The sequence below is a fragment of the Lagenorhynchus albirostris genome, chromosome 18, assembly GCF_949774975.1.
Source record: "Lagenorhynchus albirostris chromosome 18, mLagAlb1.1, whole genome shotgun sequence".
Taxonomy (NCBI): Eukaryota; Metazoa; Chordata; class Mammalia; order Artiodactyla; family Delphinidae; genus Lagenorhynchus; species Lagenorhynchus albirostris.
In genome coordinates, this window is record NC_083112.1 from 7,968,422 (window position 1) to 7,995,073 (window position 26,652).

The 26,652-nt window shown below is 39.6% G+C and overlaps 1 protein-coding gene across 6 annotated transcripts in view; it reads left to right on the top strand.

Annotated features, from left to right (window-relative positions):
- B3GLCT (beta 3-glucosyltransferase) overlaps nt 1–26,228 on the top strand; it is a 110,783-nt gene extending 84,555 nt beyond the window's left edge. The window contains exons 13-15 of one of the 6 annotated variants that reach the window (XR_009536694.1): nt 5,494–5,582; nt 6,160–6,279; nt 14,940–15,077. Coding sequence is in view for 3 of the 6 variants with exons in the window: in XM_060128896.1 (XP_059984879.1) it covers nt 6,160–6,279; nt 14,940–15,084; nt 24,024–24,191 (433 nt within the window). In the remaining 3 variants the exon portion in view is untranslated. Of the gene's footprint in view, nt 1–3,955; nt 5,583–6,159; nt 6,280–14,939; nt 15,085–15,186; nt 15,351–24,023; nt 24,505–25,738 lie in introns of those variants that run through there. The other 5 variants (XR_009536696.1, XM_060128897.1, XM_060128898.1 and 2 more) reach the window with 5 other exon arrangements.
- The last annotated feature ends 424 nt before the right edge of the window (nt 26,229–26,652 follow it).

Genomic DNA, 26,652 nt, shown 5'->3' on the forward strand with positions numbered 1-26,652 from the left:
GACCTGTGGAGGGGCGCCCTAAGTATTCAGTAGAGTTTAGTCAGTGCGTATGCATGAGGAAACTCCTGGAGGCTGGAGAAAGAACCAACCAGAGTGATTAGAGGGAGTGGTGCCCACCACTCTCAGAGGGCTGAGTATGGTACCTCTTCCCACCAGCCAGACTGGAAAACCCTTGATTCACAGGTATTGGGTAGAGTTTGTAGAAGGGTCTTGCTTTAATAGTGGGAAATAGCTAACCCTAGACTAAGCAGTGCTTTGGTCATACTTAACAGATACTAAAGCAAGACCCTCAAAGACCAAACTGTTTCTAAGTAATTGACCTGCGTCCAAGAACAAACCTCAAGAATATTTATAGAAACACAAAACATCTAGCACCCAACAAAGTAAAATTCACAGTGTCTGTGTTTGAAATGGAGGAAGCAATGAAATCTAACACATGTATAATTGGAGTCCCTGATGGACGAAAATCAAAAGAACAGAAATAATACGTAAATTACCAGAAATAAAAGAAGACCTTAATTTATATCTTGAAAGGGCCTAGTAGGTCCCAGGGAAAACTGACCTGGGATCATCAGCTTCTTCACATATCCTAGTAAAACTGTTAGATTTTGATCATAAAGTCCTCTGAGTCTCTAGGCAAAGTGATGAAATACTCTAAAGACCAAGAAGATGAGACTGGTGTCAGACTTCTCAAAATAACATAAGAAATATGGTAACAGTGGAGGAACATTTTCAACAAAGAAATTGTGACTCACGGATTTTATACGCAGTTAAGATGTTCTTCAATACTGAGGCTACAGAAAAGGTTCTCAGTACATAAACTCAGGGAATAGTGTACACACGTGCCCTTCCTAAGGAATATATTGATACTAGGGAAAGAAGTTCATGCAACTAAGATGAAATTTGGGTAAAACGACTGATGGTGAGCATTTCATGTATTTAACTTGTAGAACTAAAAGCACAACAGGGGTAGGGACATGGGTAAATAACAGTATGTAAGTGTTACATGTTCTGACAAAGTATTCAACTTAAAAAAAAAAAAGGAAGGAAAAAGGACAATAGGATAAGATCATGGCCTATTGTACAGGTAATGGATGGAATTCAAAGGATACCGATGTAAAACTGACAGACCAAGTAAGAAAAAAAGCATGGTAAGACATGAAAAGTTAAATAGAACATAAATATCAGGAAAAGAAAACTTTCTAATATCCAGAATGTTAGTAAGGAAACACAGTACATATAGTATAATATGTATAATAATTCAAACCTAAAATTTTAGTGTTGAAATCAAACATCAGTCATATCACAAAATGTGAGTGGGTTTCAATCCCCTAATAAAAGAACAAACTTTTCACATTGGCTCATAAAACAAACCCTAACTCTATGCTTTATATGAAAGATACATAATCATTCAAGCAGTCTAACAATAAAGGGATGGATAAGGTTTGCCAAGCCAATGGGAACAATAAAGATAAAAAAATTCAATTCCCAACTCAACAAGTTAGGAAAAGAATCACAAAGTCAACCCCCCCAAAACAAGAAAATAATAATGAAGATAAATGTAGAAATAATGAGGTAGAGGTCAAAAAAGCAGAGGATCAAACTAATGAACCAAAATTTTGGTTCCTTTAAAAAAAAAAATCAAAGTGTATTGAGTGATTTCCAGAAGATAACCATTACATGGAAAAAGCCAAGTGCACAAGAATGTATTTAGTTTGCTTCCCTGTATGGAAGAAAGAGGGGGAAATAAAACATACCCATGTAGACTTACCTGTACAAAAGACAAATGGACAGGTAAGCCAGAAAACCATGAAGTAGTTTCCAAATGGGTGGACGGGAGGATCGGGTAGATGGAGTGGGGGGTGTGTGTGACCCTTTGCTGAGTTTATCTCTTAGTTTAGTTTTGACTTTGGGAAGCATGCTAATATTTTACCTATTGAAAAATAAAATAAATCTGTAAGGACAAGAAAAATCAACAAGGATGAGGAGAAAGCTGAAACAAGTGAACCCAACTGCATTTCAAATGAAAACGTAATCACACTACAGGGAAAGTATAACTAATGCCAGTACAGCTGAAGACAGGATTTAGAGACACACCTTCAGTCGGGGGTGGGAGGAGGGGGGCATGTCAGACAGCTCCTGAGTTTTCAGTCGCCGTGTGGGTGAAGCAACTCTGAAGGCATTTTAGGTACACTGTAGGGCTGAGTAGGTGAGTAAGTGTTGGGTGGGAACCGTGGTGCTCACTGTGGGAGGATATGGGACGGGCCAGGTCAAGGAAGAGGCCTAAGGTAGGGCTGGAAGATTGGAAGTGGAGAAATCTGCAAGAATTCATAATTTCTGTGAGACTCATGATTGCCAAAGTGTGTGTGTGACACACACACACACACACACACACACACACACACACACACACACACACACACACACACACACACACACACACACACACACACACACACACACACACACACACACACACACACACACACACACACACACACACACACACACACACACACCCCTACCTTCCTAGTCCTTCTCACCAAAGAAGACCAGAAGCAAAGATACCCCCGTAGCCACTAACGACCTACTAAAAGGCACCAGTCTCAGAGAAATCACTGATTTAAAGGCTGAGGCAAGGAAGATACAAGAAGATATTTGGAACATTCTTTTTTATACCAGAGAGTAAGGAAGTGCTTAGAAAAAAAAAAAAGAAAAGTGCATGTCAAGAGGACACAGAAGTGAGCTTGGAAAGGTTCTCTTTGGCGGAATCTGGGACAAGAGCATCAGCCTGATTAAGGACGGTAATGGGTTATCAACCATTAAAATTAGGAATCAGGGGGTCCATGCTTATGATAAAGAAATAGGTAAGTAAGTAAATGAGGCAGATCAGGCACCATAACAAAATATGACAGACTGGGCGGCTTAAACAACACAAATTTATTTCTCACAGTTTTGGAGGCTGGAAAAGTCAAAGATCAAGATGCTGACATGGGAGGTTTCTGAGGCATCTTCTCCTGGTGTGAAGGTGGCCGCCGGCCTGGTGTGTGCTCACGTGACCTCTTCTTTGCATGCCATGGAGAGAGCGCCCTCTGGTGTCTCTTCTTATAAAGACACTAATTCTGTCACAGCAGGGTCCTACCGTTACGACCTCATTTAACCTTAATTACCTCCTTATAGACCCCATCTCAAAATACGGCCACATCCCCGATTAAGCCTTCAATATATGAATATTTTGGTTGCGGACATAATTCAGTCCGTAACAGGCAGGCTCTAGCTAGCAGGTTAACGAGGGGTTCTGACTGATAAATGTGGAGTGATGATGGAGCTGGAAAAGTCATCTGTCACCAGCATAGTAAAGATGGATTCACGCAAGAATCATTAATGGATGCTAAACTCGGGGTGAATTTTGATGAGGACCAGTATATTTGCTGGTTGTTAAAGTGTCTGCCTGGAGCCTGAGAAATGGCAAAGGGAAAACTAAGTGTCCAGGGGAGACACCTGGCAGCACTGTGTGATCAAAATAGATACTCCCACTGGAGGACAGGTGGACACCACATGCCAGGCAACATCACTTATATAATACTGCACCTGGGAATGTGTAACCTTGGCTTTATTATGAGGAGACATCAGACGAACCCAAGATGAAGATCAGTCTATTAAAAAGGGGGGTGTGGGGGCATTTATTATTTTAAAATACCAATGTCATGAAAGACAAAAAGCTGAGGAACTGTTCCAGATTAAAGGAGAATAAAGTGAATCATAAATAAATGCAGTAAAGGATCCTGGGCTCCATCCTGTATTGGAGGGAAAAATTGCTATAAAGAATGTTATTGGGTCAGCCGATAAAATTGGAAAATGGGTGTTAGCTTAGATACAAGCACTGTGTCACTGTTCATAGTTCTGGATTATAATTAAGGCTGCTGTGAACCTTTGTGTACGTGTCTTTGTATAGCCATCTGCTTTCATTTATCTCGGCGAAATACTGAGGAGCAGAATGGTTGGGACATATAACAGGTGTGTTAACTTTTTAAGAAACTTGCGTCAGTGGTAGTTTCTGAGGTGGCTGACTTTCACTGTTCTTAGAATATACACATTGGTGTGTTTGGGGGGAAGGGGCATAATACAGATACGTATGTGTGTGTGTGTATATATATATAGAGAGAGAGAGAGAGAGAGTGAGAATGATAAAGCACTAAAATGTATTAATGCAATTTTGATTGCACTTGAACATTTCCATACTGTTTCTGTTCATTTCTGTGCCTCAGGTTGCCTGAAATGGTAACAGATTGTTCAGTGAAGTTCTTTTCCTGGTTCGGTGGCCAGTTCCCTTGGATTGAACTGGAGATCTGCCTGCTTTGGCCACATTTCCAGTTTTTACCAAATATGAATGAAGTGTGTAATCGTTGTCAGGCTCAGCTTATGCCTCTTCAGCTTTAATATGATCTTGCAAATACGGAAACGGTTAATGTTACCAGGAAAAGAAACCCAGATGAGATGTTAAATCCTAGTTATTTTAACCTCAGAAATTGAGGGTTTATGGTTTAATTGATAATTTTACAATATGCAGGAAGGAGGGAAATACTTCTCATTTCTTCACGCATTTGCTAGAAGGGGCTTTGAGGTTTTCAGGGAGCTTCTTACCAAGCAAAGGCTGCGATTTCCTTAGAGATCTTTGTCTCTCCGTGACCGAATGGTGATTTACTAGGTGTCCACACCCTTCCCTGCTTTCCCCTGCAGAGGTATTTATTAGATGACTTCCTGAATACTGATTCCAAACTAGGAGCCTAGAATGTTTAACTTCTGTGTCAAAAATAGGGTAGTTTTCAAACACTTTCTGGCCGATTAGAAACTGTCACCATTATCAGAGCCCTTGACCTTTAGGGCTCTGATATAAACCTGATCAGTCAACTTGGAGACTCTGAGCACCGCACTTGTAAGAGATTTTTTTTCATACATCAAATTTGTTTTCTTCTCTTTCAGCGTCAGCTTTATTAGCTGGGTGTAAGATGCATAAGCACAGATGGAAAAGACGGCCCTTCCTGTACATCTCAAAGACAGGAAAAATGAGACTCCAGAGCAGCAGTGTTCTAGATGTTAATGTTGCTCTTGAGAAAAGAATTCACGATTAGTAATTGAGAGAAATGCTTGATACATCGAGCTCTTAGAGATGCACGATGCTCATGAGTCACAGGCTTGAGAAACACTGAAATTTCCTTCATGCATAAAAAATATTTCATCCAAGGTCGGCCATGGAAGAACTTTTTTCAAGGCACGCTGATTAATAACATGAGGGAAGCTAGGATTTGGTGTGTATGACCTGAGAAGCTCTAAATTAGAAGAAACAGTAGAAGGACTTTACAGGGCATTTGGAAGTGACAGAAGTTCTTAAAACATGGGAAAACTAGCCTTTCTTAACATCAACCTTTGTCTCCACTTAAAATATTTATAGATTTTATTTTCCTATGAAATCTTTTTTTCTCATCCTTGCAGCAGCCATAGTTGCTGGCATTCTTCTGAGCAGCTCATGGATATTCTCAAGGCCCTTTGCAAGACACGACAAAGAAGCATAGGGGCCAGAGGTATAAACAAATAGACACAAAAGAGCGTAGATTAGGGAAGCTCATTTGAGAGCATAAGCACAGTGGTGCATCATAATCTGAAGGTTTCCTGGAAAGCTTTGCTGCTCACACACCTCTCTTCCCTACCTGCTGGCTCCCTGCCTGACATGGACCTCATCTATACTTCAAAAGTTCCTTTTTTAGCCATGAAGAAGTTTTTTAAAATACCAAGTGCACCTGAAAAGGTGTGATGATTAGTTCATGCTCAGTGGTGAGCAGGACTGGTGGAAGTGAGCCAGGACACCTGCCGCCCTGCCCACCCACACGAGGCAGCCACGCCCGGCAGGGGCTTGGTAACACTGGAGAGGAGGCCCTTGTTTCTCAGTTCCTCTCCTGTTTCCAGTAATGCACAGTGTTCAATTTTTTTTTCTTTTTTAAAAAAAATCTTTCTTCTGTAAATCTCTTGAATTTCATCTCTAAATGACTTCCATATTGTATTGCATAATATAACCAGTGGGCTGTAAGAACCATGAAATATTTACTCTGAAAATGCATTTGAATTAAGTGATTATTGCTTCTATTCCCTTGGGAACCTTAGCATCTCCAGGCTCCAGCACCTACTGAGCTGTTACGATGCCAGTGAACCCGTGTTTCTGGGAGAGCGTTACGGCTACGGCCTGGGCACCGGCGGCTACAGCTACGTCACAGGAGGAGGAGGGTAACTATGAGCATGGCTTTCTGCAGATACTCACGACATTACACTTCCGCTTCCAGGATGCAGAGATGGGTCTGTGGCCATGGGATCTATACTGATACGCAGGTGTTCTGTCAGTGGGAGCTGCTACTATAATAGGAAAGTGAACATTAAAAAGAACCCACAGTGAAGAATATTTTACTCCTTGAAGAGACAGTATATAAATGTATGTCAGGGAACTTGGTAGAAATGTCCCTTTAGTCGTGAGTGCTTCTAGGAAGCCAGTTAGTTTTGATAGTCTAAATGCAAAAAGTTTTGGATATTAATTTTCAGAAAATAAGTCATTAGACTTTTTAATTACCCGGTGCTTGTAAATCACATATAGAAGTTTAGACTTAAGCAATTAAGTGATATTTGTGTGGGATTTATAGGGTTTAAATAACAGTTAAAAATCAGTGCTTTTAAATAAGCATCTGCCTAATCTCTTATGGGGAAAGAGTTTTGATTTATGTAAGTAAATCAATTGAGCAGTCAGTCTATTATTTCTATAGTCTTTGCTATTGGGGTGTTTAGGGAGAGTCTTGTTATCCACTATAGTAATTGAAATTTATTCAGCAGGTTTTTGTTGAATGTCCGCTATGTGCTGAGCAACATTCTGGGCACTGGATTGTAGACTTCTGAAGGCTAGGACTTTATATTCTTACCTTGCGATCTCCTAGATTAGAACCATTCCTGCTGCAGGACTACTACTGCGGGGTCGTATTCCAGGAGTTCTGGTTTGCTCTGGCCCGTTCAGTGGTGACTGCAGCATTGTTACTGAGGTGACCCTTTCCTAGTGATGACCAGGCCTGGGCAGGAGTACTGATCTTTGTTGATCCAGTGCTAAGGTTGATCCTCCATTAGCAATAGAAGACAGAGGTCCACAGAGGCCTTTGAGAAGAGACTAAAGCGTAAAGCCGAGGCGTATTGAGCTCATCCTCGTTAAAAAAAAAAAGGTTCCAGCTCTTTGCAGGCTTATGGTGATGCATTAGTTTCCTGGGTGAGGTGCCGGTGCCCATTAAGCCAGAGCTTTCCCCTTTTGTAAAGGGCCCTGTTCTTTGTACCGGGGGTTGTACGTTTTGTAGCAGGAAGGTGTTAATCCTTTGAACCCGGAAGGAACGGCCACAGCCGTGTGGTCTCCCTGCTCGTCGTCGTCCTCCGCTCCGTGCTGTCCTCCGCGCCGCGGTCACACAGGTTCTCTGAAAGCACCTGGTCCTCTCGCTCCCCTGCTCTGGGGCCTGCGCTGCCTTCCCGTGGATTTGAGTGCGAACTCTTTCCTACTTTTGTCATCTGACTGGGAGATAATCGTTCAGATTTCAACCAGAGTCACGTTGATCTGGGTCAGGGCTCAATTTTAACCGCCTCTTGTTGGCCTAATTCCCAGCGTCCCGGGTGCGCTCCTGAGGCCGTGGAGCTGGAGTCTCTAGCGGGTCTTCCCTTCCGCCTTCCCGCCCCCAGACCCACTTTGCCCGCTTGCGGCTCCCCCGGGAAGGGCTCCTCCCTGGAAGCACCTAGGCTTCATGTCATCCATCTCTTCAACAGTTCCATAGGTTAATATGATTTTTATTTGGATTTTTTGCGTTACCAGGGGAGTGATTTTTATTTGGATTTTTTGCGTTACCAGGGGAGTGAAAGTCTTTCACATCCTTTTATAACCTCTCGTTGCCGTCAGAACGTAAGTCCAAATTCCTCGCTGAGGCTCACCAGGCCTCGTGTGATCTCGGCAGACGCTGTTTTAGCTTCTTAGCCTCATTTATCTGCACCCTCATCTTAAAAGAATTTGTGCTTAACCTGTTTCAGTTCCTCAGAGGCACTATTTTTTTAACTCCTCCGCTCAGATATGGCGTCTGCTGGTCTGTACACCGCACTGTCCCTCACCCCAGCCTTCTGCCTGTCACCTGGCCAATCCTCCTTCATTTGGACTTGATAGCGCAATCAGTTACTTACTCCTGGAAGCCTTCGGCCTAGTCCAGCCCCTGAAATCTGGGTTTGATGCCTTTCTAATATACCTTCATAGCATATTATACAAACCATTATCATCTAATTGCCTATTTACTTTTCTGTTTTCCACCCAGATTATGAATTATTTGAAGGCAGCACCTGAGTCTCCTTTCCCATTCCATTCCCCCTTCCTAGCATGGGGACTCATTTTTTACAGGATACAAGGGATAAATGAATAAATAGATGCGTGAACACTGGTACTAATCTTTACATAACTAACATTGACCAGTGTAATATTCTGTTCTTAGTAGCACTTTACAAAGATGCAAAAACATTCTTCATGAGATTGTCTTATATCTACCATTGATAAAAGCTGCAGACATAAGAGTTTCTCTAATATTACAAGAGACTTTTCTGGTCATCTAGCTTAAGAATCAGCTTTTTTTTTAATCAGCAAGTCAGGATCAACTAATGGATGGTAAAACCAATTAATGGATCATAGCATCATTTAAAAATAATGAAATTCAGAATGGAATAGAATAACAGATATATCGTGTACATCACATGTAGTAAGAGTATTATTGTTATGTGATATTTTTCCAGTTTTTATACACATACACACACATATACAAAACATAAATGGTTGCGTATGAACTGTTTCTTGTTTTCTCACTGTGTTATAGTCAAATAGGTTTTTGAAAACCATTGCCTTAAACCACCCCTCTTCAGCCCCACTCATCAGAGCTAACCCAGGAGTGTGGACTCCAGGGATTTATGTGTAGGTACTCTGTATTATTTGGAAAATGAGACCTTTGTACTATTTGAATCCAAGTGTCTGTTTTCTGCTCTGTTGCTTACTTCTTGAAAGTTTGGGTATTTGGCGGATTAGTTCAATAACTATTAGTTCAATAACAATTAGTTCAATAACTATTTTCTTTTTTGAAAATACTTCCTTACATATATTTGGGTAGGAAGCTGTGGTCAGGATGAAGAGGCCCTGGCAGTGTTGCCCAAAGAGACGGCCGTGACCCGTGTTCATCTGCTAGGAGTCCAGGGGGGCAGGCCCGTTTCTGACGATGCAGTTTATCTTCTGTACGTGGTGTGTGTTTGTGTGTTTGTTGCTACGCTGCATGGCTGTTCTTGATTTGCAGGTATTCCCTTGGGCAAATCCCTGCCTCTCATTTCAGTTTTTCTTATTTTTAAAATTAGTATATTGTATATTAAAGGAAGTCATATTATTAGTCTTACAGCCTTTCAACATGTTTTTTATTAACATTCTTTTAATTTTTTTAAATTGATGTATAGTTGATTTACAGTGTTGTGCTAATTTCTGCTGTACAGCAAAGTGACTCAGCTATACACATATATACATTCTTTTTTTATATTCTTTTCCATTATGGTTTATCCCAGGAGACTGGATATAGTTCCCGTGCTATACAGGAGGACCTTGTTGTTTAGCCATTCTAAATATAAGAGTTTGCATCTGCTAATCCCAAACTCCCAGTCCATCCCTCTCCTTCCCCCCGCCCCCTTGGCAAACACAAGTCTATTCTCTATGTCTGTGAGTCTGTTTCTGTTTTGTAGATAGGTTCATTTGTTCCATATTTTAGATTCCACATATAAGTGATATCATACGGTATTTGTCTTTCTTTTTCTGACTTCACTTAGTATGATAACCTCTAGTTGCATTCATGTTGCTACAAATGGCATTATTTTGTTTTTTTTATGGCTGAGTAGTATTCCATTGTATATATGTACCACCTCTTCTTTATCCATTCCTCTGTCGATGGGCATTTTAGTTGTTTCCCTGTCTTGGCTATTGTGAATAGTACTGCTGTGAACATAGGGGTGCATGTATCTTTTTGAATTATAGTTTTGTCTGGGTATATGCCCAGGAGTAGGACTGCTGGGTCATATGGTAACTCTATTTTTAAGTTTCTGAGGAACCTCCATAACTGTTTTCCACGGTGTGAATTTATATTCACACCAACAGTGTAAGAGGGTTCCCTTTTCTCCACACCCTCTCCAGCATTTGTTATTTGTAGACTTTTTAATGATGGCCATTCCGACCAGTGTGAGGTTTTGATTTGTAGTTTTGTAGTTTTGATTTGCATTTCTCTAATAATTAGTGACGTTGAGCATCTTCTCCTGTGCCTACTGGCCATCTATATGTCTTCTTTGGAGGAATGTCTATTAAGATCTTCTGTCCATTTTTCGATTGGGTTGTTTTTTTGTTGTTGAGTTGTGTGAGCTGTTTGTATATTTTGGAGATTAAGCCCTTATCGGTTGCGTCATTTGCAAATATTTTCTCCCATTCTGTAGGTTGTCTTTTCATTTTTTTTAAGGTTTCCTTTGTTGTGCAAAAGCTTGTAAGTTTGACTAGGTCTCATTTGTTTATTTTTGCTTTTATTTCTATTGCCTTGGGAGACTGACCTAAGAAAACACTGGTGCAATTTATGTTAGAGAATATTTTGCCTATGTTTCCTTCTAGGACTTTTATGGTGTCATGTCTTATGTTTTAAGTCTTTAAGCCATTTTGAGGTTTGTTTTTTGTGTGTGTGCATGGTGTGAGGGTGTGTTCTAATAACTTCAGTGATTTACATGCAGCTGTCCAACTTTCCCAGCATCACTTGCTGAAGAGACTGGGGAACACATTTTCATGTTTTTCCCATTTTATATTCTTGTCTCTTTTGTTGAAGATTAATTGACTGTAGGTGTGTGGGTTTATTTCTGGGCTCGCTTTTCTGTTCCATTGATCCGTATGTCTGTTTTTGTACCAATACCACACTGTTTTGATTACTGTAGCTTTGTAGTATTGTCTGAAGCCTGGGAGAGTTATACCTCCTGGTTTGTTTTTTCCCCCTCAGGATTGCTTTGGCAATTCTGGTTTTTTCTTTTTCTTTTTGGTTTTATGTAAATTTTTGGATTATTTGTTCTAGTTCTGTGAAAAATGTCATGGGTAATTTGATAGGGATTACATTAAATCTGTTGATTGCTTTGAGTAGTATTGCCATTTTAACAATACTAATTCTTCCAATCCAAGAGCATGGGATATCTTTCCATTTCTTTGAATCCTCTTTAATTTCCTTTATTAATGTTTTATAATTCTCAGCATATAAGTCTTTCACCTTCTTGGTCAGGTTTATTCCCAGGTATTTTATTTTTTTGGTGTGATTTTAAAAGGTATTGTTCTTTTTTTTTTTATATTCCCTTCCTGATATTTCATTGTTAGTGTAAAGAAATGCAACCAATTTCTGAATGTTAATCTTGTATCCTGCTACTTTGCTGAATTCATTTATTAGATCTAGCTGTATTTGTGTGGAGTCCTTAGGGTTTTCTATATATGGTATGATGTCCTTTGCATATAGTGACAATTTTACTTCTTCCCTTCCAATATGGATACCTTTTATTTCTTTTTCTTGTCTGATAGCTGTGGCTGGGACTTCCAATACTATGTTGAATAGAAGTGGTGAGAGTGGACATCCTTGTCTTGTTCCAGATTTTAGCAGGAAGGCTTTCAGCTTTTCACTGTTGAGTATTATATTGGCTGTGGGTTTGTCATAAATGGCTTTTATTATGTTGAGATATGTTCCCTTTATACCCACTTTGCTAAGAGCTTTTATCATGAATGGATGTTGAATTCTGTCAAATGCTTTTTCTGCATCTAGTGAGATGATCGTGTGGTTTTTTACTTTTCTTTTGTTTATGTGGTGTATTTTACACTGATTAATTTGCATATGTTGAACCATCCTTGTGAACTTGGGATGAATCCCACTTGGTCATGGTGTATGATCTTTTTTTTTTTTTTTTTTTGTGGTCTGTGGGCCTCTCACTGCTGTGGCCTCTCCCGTTGCGGAGCACAGGCTCTGGATGCACAGGCTCAGCGGCCATGGCTCACGGGCCCAGCCGCTCCGCGGCATGTGGGATCTTCCCAGACCAGGGCGCGAACACGTGTCCCCTGCATCGGCAGGCAGACTCTCAACCACTGTGCCACCAGGGAAGCCCTATGATCTTTTTTATGTGTTGTTGGATTCAGTTTGCTAACATTTTGTTGAGAATTTTTGCATCTATATTCATCAAAGATACTGGCCTGTAATTTTCTTTTCTGGTGGTGTCTGTCTGGTTTTGGTATCAGGGTGATTGTGGCTTCATAGAATGTCTTTGGGAGTGTTCTCGCCTCTGCAATGTTTTGGAAGAGTTTGAGAAGGATCAGTATAAGTTATTTGCGTGTTTGGTATAATCTGCCCATGACGCTATCTTGTCCTGGACTTTTGGTTGTAGGGAGTTTTTTTTTTATTTATTTATTTTTTTTATTACAGATTCTATTTCACTTCTAGTGATAGGTCTGTTCGAATTATCTATTTCTTCTTGATTCAGTTTTGGTGGGCTGTGTGTTTCTAGAAAGTTGTCCATTTCTTCTAGGTTGTCAAATTTGTTGGCATATAATTGTTCATAGTATTCCCTTATGGTTATTTGTATTTCCGTGGTATCGGTTGAGATTTCTCCTTTTTCATTTCTTTTTATTGGGTTTCTGTGTCTTTTCTTCTTGGGAGCCTGACCAGAGGTTTGTCAATTTTGTTTACCCTTTCAAAGAACCAGCTCTTGGTTTTATTGATCAACATCTTTTTAATATTTAAAAGTTGGCAGAACAGACATACTGTGCTGTAAGTGGTAATTTTTCTTTTTGGGGGTGGGGGGGTTGGGTAGAGCAGGCCAAAATGAAAGGCTTTCCTTTTCTTTTTTGTTCTACTGGATGCTGGCAGAAGAGAAGCATTTTTATTCAAATAGGGTTTGAGAGGACAAGATGCCCGCTGTGACTGGGACAATTAGTTACCTATGAAACCTTCCTTGACGGCATTAGGCAGACACTTTAAGGGAAATGTCTGTTTAGGGTGAACACACGTCCCCTCACACAGGCTCTTTCCTGGGATTGGTCAGTAGAGCAGGAATTTGGCTCGGCATGTAGGTGTGAGGCCCTGAGTCACTGATGGACACTAGATTTTTAAGAGAGAGGCATTTTACGGTGAGTTTTCAAACTTGCAGTTTTCCCTGTTGTATAGGTCATAAGCACTTTTTTTTTTTCTTCTTGTACGGTCATATTTCCTTGTATCACCTTAAACGAAGAGCTTCTTTTTCCTCCTGTTTGGTCATATTCCATCCCGTCTTCTGACATCTCAGCACGGGCAGGGAGTGACTTCCGTGTCGCTGCATCACCAGCCGTGGTCGCTGGTGTTAGTTACATGGCACTGAACTGTGAGCCCAGCTGAGCAGGAATCCACATGTGTGCGTCAGGGATCGTGCTCACGTGCTCTGTCCTCTTTCCTTCCTGACTAGACTGATTCATAGAACTCTCCCTCCCTGGGGAAGAGCTCTGCAGAGGCAGCTTTGTTCTCACTTGTTGGATCATTAGACTTTTACTAAGGGCTTACTGTATGTGAGACCCTGTATTTGGCTCTGGGAATATATGGATAAATTCTGGATAGTTTTGCCGTCAAGAAAGTTGTTGCTTATTGGGAATGAACTTGTGAACCGTATCAGCCCTATGAGCTATTGGGTTATTCATGATATGAGGAGATCCATTACTACTCTAGGACCCGAAGGGAAAGCAGAAACCAATCTATATTTTTTAAAAGAGGAGAATTTATTGCAGGAACTTGGTACAAATGTATTGGAAAGGGCCAGAGGAATAAGAGGGAGCAGGTGGCTTTACCCAGAGCTCAGTAACTATAGGAAGCACTGTTGCCTCTGAGGCTGAAGGAGCAAAGGGTGCTGGTTTCTGGGGCCTATTGGTGTGGGTTGCTGTGGCCGCTGCTACTGTCAGGTTAACAGCACTGCATCTGGGGCAGACCTGGGATGGGCTCCAGGTCACGGCTGCTTTGGGACCATCACCGACGCTCTGCCATCCCGTGCCGGCTGTGCTGGAGCCTGTGGCTACCCACGCCCCATGACCTGCCTCTGCCGCAGAGACCACCAGAGCCAGAAGCAGATGGCCTCCCCCAGTACTGGGCCCTTTGTCGTCAGGATGAAGCCAGGACCCATCTGGCCAGGGAGTCTGGAAAATACTGTAGAGTTTCTAGCCTCCTGCAGTGCTGAGGAGAGCACAGAAAGGTGGGGATGGCTGTGAGTTCCACCAGAAAGTACCCAACGTATCTGGTCAAGCAGCGTCTTAGCACTATTTGAGGCAAATCAATCTCTTTCTCCCTCTCTCTCTCTTTTTTCCCCTCTTTCTCGAAATTACCTAAAGGAAGCTTCTGTGGACTGGAATCACTTGGACCATGCATGGTTTTTTTCAATTAGATTTGCTCTCATTGTCAGTCGTCACCTGTATAACTGAGGTACCTAGTATTTCTGGGCCCATCTACCTACTGGGAATGTTAGCGGATTTTGTTACTGATCTCATCGAGAGTGTGTAAACTTAAGAATTATTCTAATTTTCCAGTGACATACTAGAAAAAGAACACTGCCAAGTGTTAGTGTATAGGGTATATATAAAGAAATAAAATTGCCTATTAGATAGGCAGACATATTTAAAAGTGCTTTTCCTTTCATAGAAACACAGAAACATTTTCCTCAGAATAACAAATATAAAACACTGCTGATGTCAACATCTTTATCAGAAATGTGGCTCTGAACTCTGTCTCCTTATTGAGATTACCGGTTGTGAGGAGCTAACCGCCTTCTCTGTCTGCTCTGGCTTCCCCCAGGATGGTCTTCAGCAGAGAGGCAATCAGGAGACTTCTCGCCAGCAAGTGTCGCTGCTACAGCAATGACGCTCCAGATGATATGGTCCTGGGGATGTGCTTCAGTGGGTTAGGAGTCCCTGTGACACACAGCCCTCTCTTCCATCAGGTGAGAAAAATGTTTTTATTCCTACCTCAGAGGGAGAGAGGGGGGTTTTCTTCTCACTTGAAGGTACTGCTACTTTCCCCTCCCCTGTTCTTCTGGAAGCAGTCTTAAGAACTGTGTGGCCAGGCTCCAGGGGGAAATCCTTAACAGACCTCTTCGTGCAGAGGGTTGATGCTGTACCAGGTACAGCATGAAGATGAAACGCAGAAACATCTAAAACATGAAATGGTGTTTGGCCAGCATCCTTGCATGTAGGCTCAGGTAAAAGCTGTTCTTTTTTTTTCTTTGAGTTAAAAAAAAAATGGATGGTATTTAAAAATTATCAGATGCTATTTAAAAATATACAGGACTGACCTAACGTTGTCCCGCTAGCCACCAAGTGTTTGCAGTTCTACACTGTCCTCAGTCCTTACACTGTCTAATGGGCTTTCTCCCCTTTGGTTGCTATTAAACTGACAGACTAAACTTAATTAAATTTCAGTATAATATCTCAATAAGCATATACTCTGGGGGTTATAGAAGAGATGATGTTTACCAGAGGTGGTTGGTGCTAATAGTTTCACCATCCTGCAGTGTGGGGTAAGAAGGGAATCCTTTTGCAATCATTTTAGTAGTTTCTTTTTTGAAGAATTGGGTTAGTGAGTATTCTGATCAGTGACTATCCTGATGCTGTAAGAATAATAGCAGATATATCTGTACTAAAAATAACCAGAGCCCACATTCACTTAATGCTCTCCTTTAAGAAATCAAAGCTTTTTGAAATTTGAATGCATAGGTATTTTAAGTGCCCTCCCTTACATTGAAAATATAGTCTTCATGCTTTACTTAGTAACCAGTAGCAAGTGCTATTATAGCCATATAGAGAATTGGGCATGACAGAAATAGCACTATAGGAGATCACTCGAACGAGGCAAAGAAAGTGCTTGCATTACCAAGAAAGGCAGAATCCATTTCTGCATTCTTGAGGACTGCAAGGAAAGATAAAGATAGACCTTTATAATAAGAAATGTATGAGAAACCTCCCTCCTGGTACTAGTCAGAAGGTACTTTGCCATGTTTTAAAACCTTGAGCCTGTGTGTGGTATTATAGGACTTAGAAAAGCAAGTTATTCTCTCTTACCCTCTCTCTTTCTCTCTCATAATGTTGCACTCACAGAAAGGAAGGGTAATTAAAACTGTTGGTGTATAAGGGAAATAATTTATCATTGTTACTATCATAGTCTTAGGTTTTTATTTATTTTATTATTTATTTATTTATTTCTGGCTGAGTTGGGTCTTCGTTGCTGTGCGCAGGCTTTCTGTAGTTGCGGCGAGCGGGGGCTACTCTTCGTTGTGGTGCGCGGGCTTCTCATCGCAGTGGCTTTTCTTGTTGAGGAGCACAGGCTCTAGGCCTGTGGGCTTCAGCAGTTGCGGCGCATGGGCTTAGTTGCTCCGCGGCATTTGGGATCTTTCCAGGCCAGGGTTGAACCCGTGTACCCTGTGTTGGCAGGTGGATTCTTAACCACTGCGCCACCAGGGAAGACTCGGTCTTAGGTTTTCATAGCAGCCTTTTTCACTTAGGGAGGAATACGTTACTAAATGATAAGGATTATTTTCCTTCTTTCTTTTCTCCTTATGTAAAAGTCCTTTGACGATAATTAAAAAAATTTTTTTAAATTGTTTCCCATACTTTAGAACTCTTGATTTCTCTAATTCACATAATAAATTTTAAACCTTTCCAAAGTCATAAAGTATGCTCAAAATGTATCCTCCCCAACAGACACTGCTTTATCTTCTAATTCTTAAGCCTCTTTTAAGAGAGTCTGCTCTGATTTGGACATTACTTTCCATTTGTAATGTTTGAACACTGGTCCAAACAGTGTATTTGTTCATATTAAAAAGAGATAAAATCTCGGATTCCTGGTAAGTTAGAGCAGGCATTTGGAAACAAGCTCAGATACAAAGTTGCCTGGGCCACATTTCTTCTCCTTTTAGTCAGGGAAGGTTACTGTGAGATCACAGGTTCAGAAGGCAGCCTCAAGGAATGTCTAGTATATCCCTCTGTTAAAACAAAGTATCTAGAGCATGTGGTTTTCTGCTCTTCCAGAATTATATGCTACTAATGGGTATGGCAGTGTGCAATGGTCAGTGAATCCTCTGCACAAAATTGTCAAAATAACTTTCAGGAATCTGGAAGTCAACCAAAAAGCACTGAGAAGCATTAATTCCTGAAAAACTACTGTAGTTCTGGGTAAGAGCAACAGAGTCTGAGGCCTTTCTGCCTGAAACCCCCCCACCCTACCCACCTTCCATCCAAGCTTGGTTGGAGAGAGCAGCAGTAGTTTCACCAGTATGGGCCTGGCTGGAAAAAAACAACAGGTTTGCTGTCAGAAGGGGTGGACTTGATTTGTGGGAGAGATGAAAACCCACAGGTATGTCAGCTAAAATTGTCAAATTTGGGTAGGAAACAAACAAGAAAAACCTGCATCTTCACTGGCCTGAGGTTGCAGTCTCAGTTATGGTGAAGGGATTATTGGTCAGAAGTTTAATACCTAATACCCTGGAAATAAGGGAGCACAGTAGGGCTAGAGAAGCTGGCTACAATTCTCTGGTCCACTGGGAAACTGTGCATGCACATGGGACCGTGGATGAAAGTAATTAACAAGCTAAGGCATGTTTGAAAACCCACTGAAGCTTTGAACGTCCTTTCCAATCCACACACAGATTGAAGCTTTATGGGCTTGAGACGTTTGAGCACGATCTCTGCCTATATTACAAACTAACTACTGAGTTATTCAGGCACAGGAGTGACTTCTAGAAAGTCATCCTAAAGAATAAAGAATAAAAATAAGAGCTAAAACTTGAGAAACTAGCAGCCACACACTCTAGGGAAAAAGATTCCACAGTGTAAGTTCAGGCAAATTAGTTTTTAAAAAAGAGTAGTAAACAGATTTGTGAGTTGCTATAATACATTATTTAAAAATAACCAGTTTCCAATCAATTACTGTGAAACATGCAAAGAAACATTGAACTCAGGGGAAAAATGTAGTCAATGGAAATAGCCTCTGATCAACAGAAACGGACTCTGAATGGGACCAGATGTTGGGTTTGACAGACAAAGACTTCAAAGCAGCTAATAAAAAAAAAACTATTCACAGAATTAAAGGAAACTGTAGTGAAAGAAAAATATGATTACGTTAACTCAACAAATGGCAAGTCTTAATAGAACGATAGAAACTATGATAAAGAACCAAATGAAAATTCTATAGTTGTAAAACCCAATAAGAGAAATGAGAAATTATCTAAATGGACATAACAGTAGATTTGAGATGGCAAAAGAAACAATCAGTAAATTTGAAGGCCAATCAATAGAAATTACCTAATCCAAAGAACAGAAAAAAGACCGGAGAAAAATGAACACAGCCTCAAAGACAAGTGGTAAAACAAAGTATACCAACATACATTTAATGGGGGTCCTTTTTAAAAAGAGAAGGGAGAGAGAAAGGGACAAAAACAATTTTTTTTGAAGAAAAACATTTTCTCAAAAATGTAATGAGAAACAATCTATTGATCTGAGAAACTCAACAAGGCCCAAGTAGGATAATCAGGAAAAGAATCACACATGAACATGTTATAGTCAAATCATTGAAAAACGATGACAAACGGAAAATCGTAAAAGCAACAAAAAACCTAATGAAAATGGAAATTCAAATGTTACTGGCTGATTTCTCATTAGAACTAAGAGGCCTGAAGGCAGAAAGAAAAAGGAAAGTTAACCAGAAATTCTATATTCAGTAAAACTATCCTTTCCAAATGGAAGCGGAAATAAAGACATTCCAAGATAAACAAAAAGTGAGAGAATTCTTTGCTAACAGACCTTCCCTTAAAAAAACTGAAGAAAATTCTCTGGGCTGAAAGAAAATGGCACCATGTGGTACCTGGAATATATAGGAAGGAATTAAGTACACTGGAAAGACTATGTATATACATGTTTGTGTGTATATATACACATATGTGTGTATATAAGGAAAAAATGTGCATATGAACATAAAATATATGGATGTGTATATATACAGATATTTTTCTCTTAATTTCTTTCACAAGATTGTTTAAAACAATATAACTATATTGTTGACTTTATAACATAGATAAATGCAATATTTATGATGACAATGGAACAAAGGCAGGGGAAAGAAGTGGAGCTTTATTGGGGCAAGGTTAATTTTGTTAGAGTTAAGTCAGTATTAACCCGATAAGTTAAAGATACATGTTATCCCTAGAGAAACCTTTAAGAAAGTAACTTTTTTGATGTTTTAGCTATATTTTTAAAGAGACTTAAATGTACACTAAAAGATTTTAATAAAGAAGGGCAATAAAGGAGGAACAGATGGACAAAAAAGATGTATTAAAAAATGGCATATACACTACAGAAAAACTGTAGAGGTTGCTCAAAAAATTAAATATAGGACCATATGCTGCAGCAATACCACATCCTGGTATATAGCAAAAGGAAATAAAAACAAGGTATCAAAAAAACAAAAACAATGGCATATAACATGGCAAATGGCTAATGAAAATACAGCTATATCAAGTGTTACATTAAATATGAATGGACTAAATACCCCAGTCAAAGGGCAGAGATTGTCAGACTGGATAAAAAGCATGATTTGTCTATATGTTGTCTATAAGAGTCAAGTATACTTTAGATTCATAGACACAAACAGGTTGAATATAAAAGGAAAAGATATACCATGCAAACAGTTGATCATAGAGAGGAATGTAAATTGGTGCAACCACTATGGAGGACAATATGGAGGTTCCTTAAAAAACTAAATATAGAGTTACCATATGATCCTGCAGTCCCAACTCCTGGGCATATATCCAGAGAAAACCATGATTTGAAAAGATACATGCACCCGAATGTTCACTGCAGCACTATTTACAATAGCCAAGACAGGGAAGCAACCTAAATGTCCATCAACAGAGGAATGGATAAAGAAGATGTGATATATATACACAATGGAATATTACTCAGCCACAGAAAAGAATGAAATAATGCCATTTTCAGCAACATGGATGGACCTAGAGGTTATCATATTAAGTCCGATAAAGACAAAAATAATATGACACTACTTGTATGTGGAATCTAAAAAAATGATATAAATGAACTTATTTACAAAACAGAAATAGACTCTCAGACATAGTTACTAAAAGAGATAGTGGGGGTTGGGGGATAAATTAGGAGTTTGGTGTTTATTTTATATATAGTAGTGTGTATATGTAAACAACAATGACCTACTGTATGTAGCTCAGGGAACTATATTCAATATCTTGTAATCTATAATGGAAAGAATATATATATAAAATATATATATTTTACATATATATTCAGATTTTATATATATATATATAATCTGAATCACTTTGCTGTTGTACACCTGAAACTAACACAACATTGTAAATTAACTATACTTCAATTTAAAAATTTAAATAAAAAAGATATACTGTGTAAACAGTTGATCACAGAGAGCTTGAGTGGCTATAGTAATATTAAAAACAATAGATTTTAAGAACAGAAATATTACTAGACAGGAAGTGGGCCATTTCATGACAAAGGTCAATACATCAAGAGAATAAAACAATTATAAATGTATATATACAGCTAACAACAGATCTTCAAATTACATGAAACATAAAGGGACAGAATTGAAAAGAGAAATAGACAAGTATTAACTACGTGACCTGTCACATATAAAGTATTTCACCGACAACAACAGAATGAACATTCTTTACAAATGTATATAGAACATTCTCCAGGATAGGCCATATGCTAAGTCATAAAACAAGACTCACCTCCCAGAACAATGGAATGAAATTAGAAATCAAGAAAAAAAATTGGGGAAATTCCCCCAATATTTGGAAATTAAACAACACACTTTAAAATAACCCATGGGTCAAAAAATAAATCATAAGGAAAATTAGAAAATACCTTCAATGGAATGAAAATGAAAACACAACATATCAAAAACTTTGAGTGCAGCTATATAGTGGTTAAAAGGAAATTTACAGTTTTGAACATGTTAGAAAGGAATAAAGATATTAAATCAATAATCTAAGTTTCTACATTGAGAAGCAAAAGAATATCAAATCTGAACTATGTGGAATAAAAGAAATACTAAAGATCAGAGCACAAATCAATGAAATAGAAAACAGAAAAATAGAGAAAATCAATTAAACCAAAAATCAGCTCTAATTTGGTAAACCTTTAGCTAGCTTGACCAAGAGAAAGAGAAGACAAAAATTGCCAAAATCAGAAATGAAGGAGGGGCATCATTATATACCCTACCACAATTATGCCAACAAATTAGACAACTTAAATGAAATGGAGATAGACGTTTCTCCAAAATAGACATACAGATTGCCAACAAACACATGAAAAGAGGCTCAACATCACTAATCATTAGAGAAATGCAAATCAAAACCACAGTGAGGTATCACCTCACACCCGTCAGAATGGCCATCAGCAAAAAATTTACAAACAATAAATGCTGGAGAGGGTGTGGAGAAAAGGGAACCCTCTTGCACAGTTGGTGGGAATGTAAATAGAGACAGCCACTATGGAGGACAGTAGGGGGGGTTCCTTAAAAAACTGAAAATAGCACTACCATATGACCCAGCAATCCCACTACTGGGCATATACCCTGAGAAAACCATAATTCAAAAAGAGATGTGTACCACAATGTTCATTACAGCACTATTTACAATAGCCAGGACGTGGAAGCAACCTAAATGTCCATCAAAAGACGAATGGATAAAGAAGATGTGGCACATATATACAATGGAATATTACTCAGCCATAAAAAGAAACAAAATTGAGTTATTTGTAGTGAGGTGCATGGACCTGGAGTCTGTCATACAGAGTGAAGTCAGTCAGAGAAAACAAATACTGTATGCTAATGCACATATGCGATCTAAGAAAACGGTACTGATGAACCTAGCGGCAGGGCAGGAATAAAGACACAGATGTAGAGAACAGACTTGAGGACACAGGAGGGTAAGGGGAATATGGGACGAAGTGAGAGAGTAGCACTGACATATATACACTACCAAATGTAAAAAGGATGGCTAGTAGGAAGCTGCTGCATAGCACAGGGAGATCAGCTCCGTGCTTTGGGACCACCTAGAGGGGTGGGATAGGGAGGGTGGGAGGGAGGCTCAAAAGGGAGCGGGTATGGGGATATATGTATACATATAGCTGATTCACTTTGTTATACAGCAGAATCTAACACAGCATTGTAAAGCAATTATACTCCAATAAAGCTACTAAAAAATTTTTTTAATGATGAATTAAAAAATAAAAAAATAAATGAAATGGAGAAATTTCTAGATTACACTTTTTAAGCAAGGCTATTTCTCAAGAAGAAATAGAAAATGTATTTAAACTTAATACATTGATGAAGTTGAATTACAGAAGCAAGAATGCTTCCTAACTCAGTTTATGAGGCCAACATTAACCTAAAATGTCAGAGATGTACATTGTTTCCCTAGAGCAAGCACTAAGAAAATCACTAAAAAAAAAAAAAAAATAGCTAAAAAGTTAACGAATTAAAATGGTACATTACAGAAGTAAAGGACAGGCCAGTGTTACTCTTGAACATAGATGCAAAAGTCCATAATAAAATATTAGCAAACTGAGTCCAGCAATATATTAAAATTGTTGCTTGTTTTTCACACTTAAAAATGAACTGTTGGAGATACAAATAGATGTAACACAGGAAAAAATAAATCCATAATATTTCTGCCTTTATTAATGCAGATTCCAGAAGTGATTAATTGCCTCTCAGGAGTCACCTCTGCAAGTGACAAGCTGGATTATTAAGCATTAGAATGTGCTAATCATTTCTGATAAATGAGGTCATGGAAAAGAACAAGACAAAACTAGAAGAGTAAAATGCATACAAAGAGGCATCTGTGATGCTGAGAAGTCTATAATCAACCTCTGTGCCCGAAATGCCAAAAGGAAATCCCAGACAGGCAGGGTCAGTGTGAGGAACGAGGACTTGGGAGCAGAGGCGGAGCAGGGTGGGAAGCTGTACACACGGAAAGAGCGCTGGCTTAAACTGCATGGGAGGGACAGAAACTGGGCAAAATGTAAACCTTCTTATGTGTAAAGATTACAGCACACTGAACAGTGTAACAAATGGAGATTGATTGTATTTTAGACACACTTTTTTTTTTTAACAGCTGTACCTGAGGTATGATTTACATACCATACACAATTCACACACAGTAATGGTGTGAACGGTACGTTGAAAAATTTTAGCAAATTTCCAGAGCTAGGCAACCACAAACCCGGTTTTAAAACACTAGGATCATGCCCCCCAAATTCCCTTGTGTGAATCTGCACTCATTCCCCACCCCCATTCGCAGACCCAGAACACCACCGATTTGCTTTGTCTCCAAAGTGTTTCCTTTTCTAGGCTCTCCCTACTCTGAAAGACACATGCCTAATTCCAAGTTAGAGCAGCGGACAGGCAGTGGGAACGCCCAAAATTCCTTGCCCTGCCTCGCCACACAACCATGTATGGCCAAAGTTTCTTTAGACCTGGGAAATAAGTTTTTCTGCCTCTTTGCAGAAGTCGTAATAGTAACTTAAATGACTTACCAAGGAAAACTTTTCACACTTACTACCACGGTTGAGGAATATCCCAGAGGCATGACTGTGGAACCTAGAAGCAAAAAGCGATGCACTGGGGATACAAAAGTAATTGGAGATGCAGAAACAAAGAGCCTACACTTAGAGGGAAGATTTTAGTGGAAAAGATTTTCCTTCTTGCTTTTAGATTCCCATAACCAAACATCAGATATTGAAGGAGAGCAATCGTTTCACGCATTGAAATGCTATTCTGAAGCACAATTGTTTTCGATGAGTGAGAGAGCGGGATTCTCTGTTCTTCCTGCAGGCTCGGCCTGTGGATTACCCTAAGGACTACCTATCTCACCAAGTTCCCATATCGTTCCACAAGCACTGGAACATCGATCCCGTGAAGGTCTATTTCACATGGTTGGCACCCAGTGAGGAAGACAGAGCCAGGCAGGAGACACGAAAAGGCTTTAAAGAAGAGTTATAAAGCATGGTGGCCTGTGGGCACAGGCAGGACACAGAAGCAGAGACTGGCATTGTCCTGCTGTGCTGGATCACACTGCTTACGTGCGACATGCAGCATCGGAAGCTTCCTGACTTTTGGTGGACGTTATTATACGGTAATTTTTGAGTTGAGGGTGGGGAAGGAGTCATAGGGAAAACAGAGTTTTGTTTTCTGGGGAAGATCACTTGCTTTAGCATTATGCAGTTATTGTGATACACAATGATTACGGTGTATCTTTCAAGCTGTGAAACAGCTTTATTTCTGTCATAGAAAAATAAATGGTACCAGAATTTTCCTTCCTGTCCTGTCTCTTCATTATAATGAAAGTTTCAGCTGGGCATGAGTCTGGAGAGACGTGATTGTGTTACTATATACATAAAATAGAGGGAAGGTCTCTTGATCTGGATATTACAATGGGGTGAACTTTTTAACCGTATTATTTTTTTTGCGGTACGCGGGCCTCTCACTGTTGTGGCCTCTCCCGCTGCGGAGCGCAGGCTCAGCGGCCATGGCTCACGGGCCCAGCCGCTCCGCGGCATGTGGGATCTTCCCAGACCGGGGCACAAACCCGCGTCCCCTGCATCGGCGGGTGGACTCTCAACCACCGCGCCACCAGGGAAGCCCTTAACCGTATTATTGATGATCGAAATTATTTCCTGGTAACTCAGTAGGAAGACTGCTGTGTTAAGGATCATTCATAAAACGTCATAAAAGTCTAGTGATGAAAAATCCCCTGGAGTCTATAATCCGGGTTGTTATGTTTTATCTGGTTTTCTGTTTGTACCTCATAAAAAGAGAATAAGTCTTCTGCGAGAGCTTTCTCCTTCTTTAGAGGTTCCTCTGTGTTCTGTTTCTCCCTGAAACCCTATCTTTATGACCTGCTTGTAACACAAAAGTGTAGTGGCTGCTGCCAGAAGATAATGTTCTCAATATTAAAAAAAAAAAAAAAACACGTCATATTTTATTCAAGTCACTGAGCTCTGAGTCTCAGGAAGTGAATTAAATTAATTGTACCTGGTGTTTTCCTCTTACTTTTATTTGTACGTTATATAATGACTCTCTCCAGACTCAGAAGAGACCCCCGGTGTAAGGGAGGACCGCATGGTGATTTGGCAACTTCCCAGGTTTCCTAAATAATGAAATTTGCAGCCAGTATTTTGGAACAGCTCTAATTTCCAAATCATACCTTTAATAAACAGTAACTTAATACATTATTAATTTTAAAGCATATTCTGTATTTAACATTTTAACTATATAATTCAGTTTTCTAGAGGTATTTGCGTAAAATTTAATATGTCTTAAACTAGTTTTGGTATAGTAAAATACTTTCCTCCTTTTTTTTTTAATAAAAATTGTTATTAATTTTGCCTGTAATGTTTTTATAGCCAAGCACAGGGTTTTAAAGCCATGCCACCAAAAGTATCCATGCGTGTGTTTTTTAACAATACATTTTTCTTGTAGCTTATATGTAACTGATTTCCAAAATGATGCAATAGTATTTACCATTTTTCCAAACTAGCAAATACCAGGACTGTTGTGTTTTCAGTGATAACTGAATACACTGGATTCATTGCTCTGAGGGTGGATTTTGTGGTCCGTCCAAGGAACGGATCCGGGATGATCAGCCGGATAAGAAGCACCCGCAGGACGTGTAGATCTGGCCAAGCTATTGCTGGTGACGTCAGTACTGCTGTCATAGCTGGGATTACTGTCACTGGTAGTCACCTTCATGTCATCTGTAATCATGCTCCTGGAGGGCCTGGCTGCCTAACCCAGTGGAGAAGAGCCTCCAGTTCCTACTCTTGCCTAACACTGTTACACTCAGAAAAAAGTGTACTCGTGATAGGACTGTACTGGCATCTGTACAGGAAGATCCCCGTCATCGCGCTTTCCCTGTGTGACGATGATCAGTGCCTTCTACTGATACCGGAGCACCTTCTCTGGTACTTTTAGGTGTTAGTTATGTTTACTTTTTGGAACGATGTAAGCCTAACCACAAGTAAAAGACCTTTGCCTAAATTTCTGATTTCTCAGATGTATTTGTTAGTCCAAGTGGAGCAGGAGTTGGGAGGGCTGTGAGGAAAAGGAATGAATGAAATCAGAGAAAAAAGTTGGCAGCTCAGTAAACACAGTTTTTAAAAAGAAAAATAAAAACCTATCCTTTTAAGAGAAAACCATCAGACACTGAAGATATATTTATACAAAGTCTACAAAACCATTATCTATTTTATTATATAATGAACTGGAGATATTTTGGAACTGATTCTCATAGAATTCATAACTTAAGAACCAGTTTTGAATCTGTACTTTCCTGGACAGACTCTTTCCTATTCGTATTTTTCTTTGCCTTTTAAATAGAAGTTTGCTTCAATGGCTGTTTTTATACTGGGATATCAACATCAAGGAGGTACAGGTGGAACCACTGGAATGCCGTTTTTGCTTT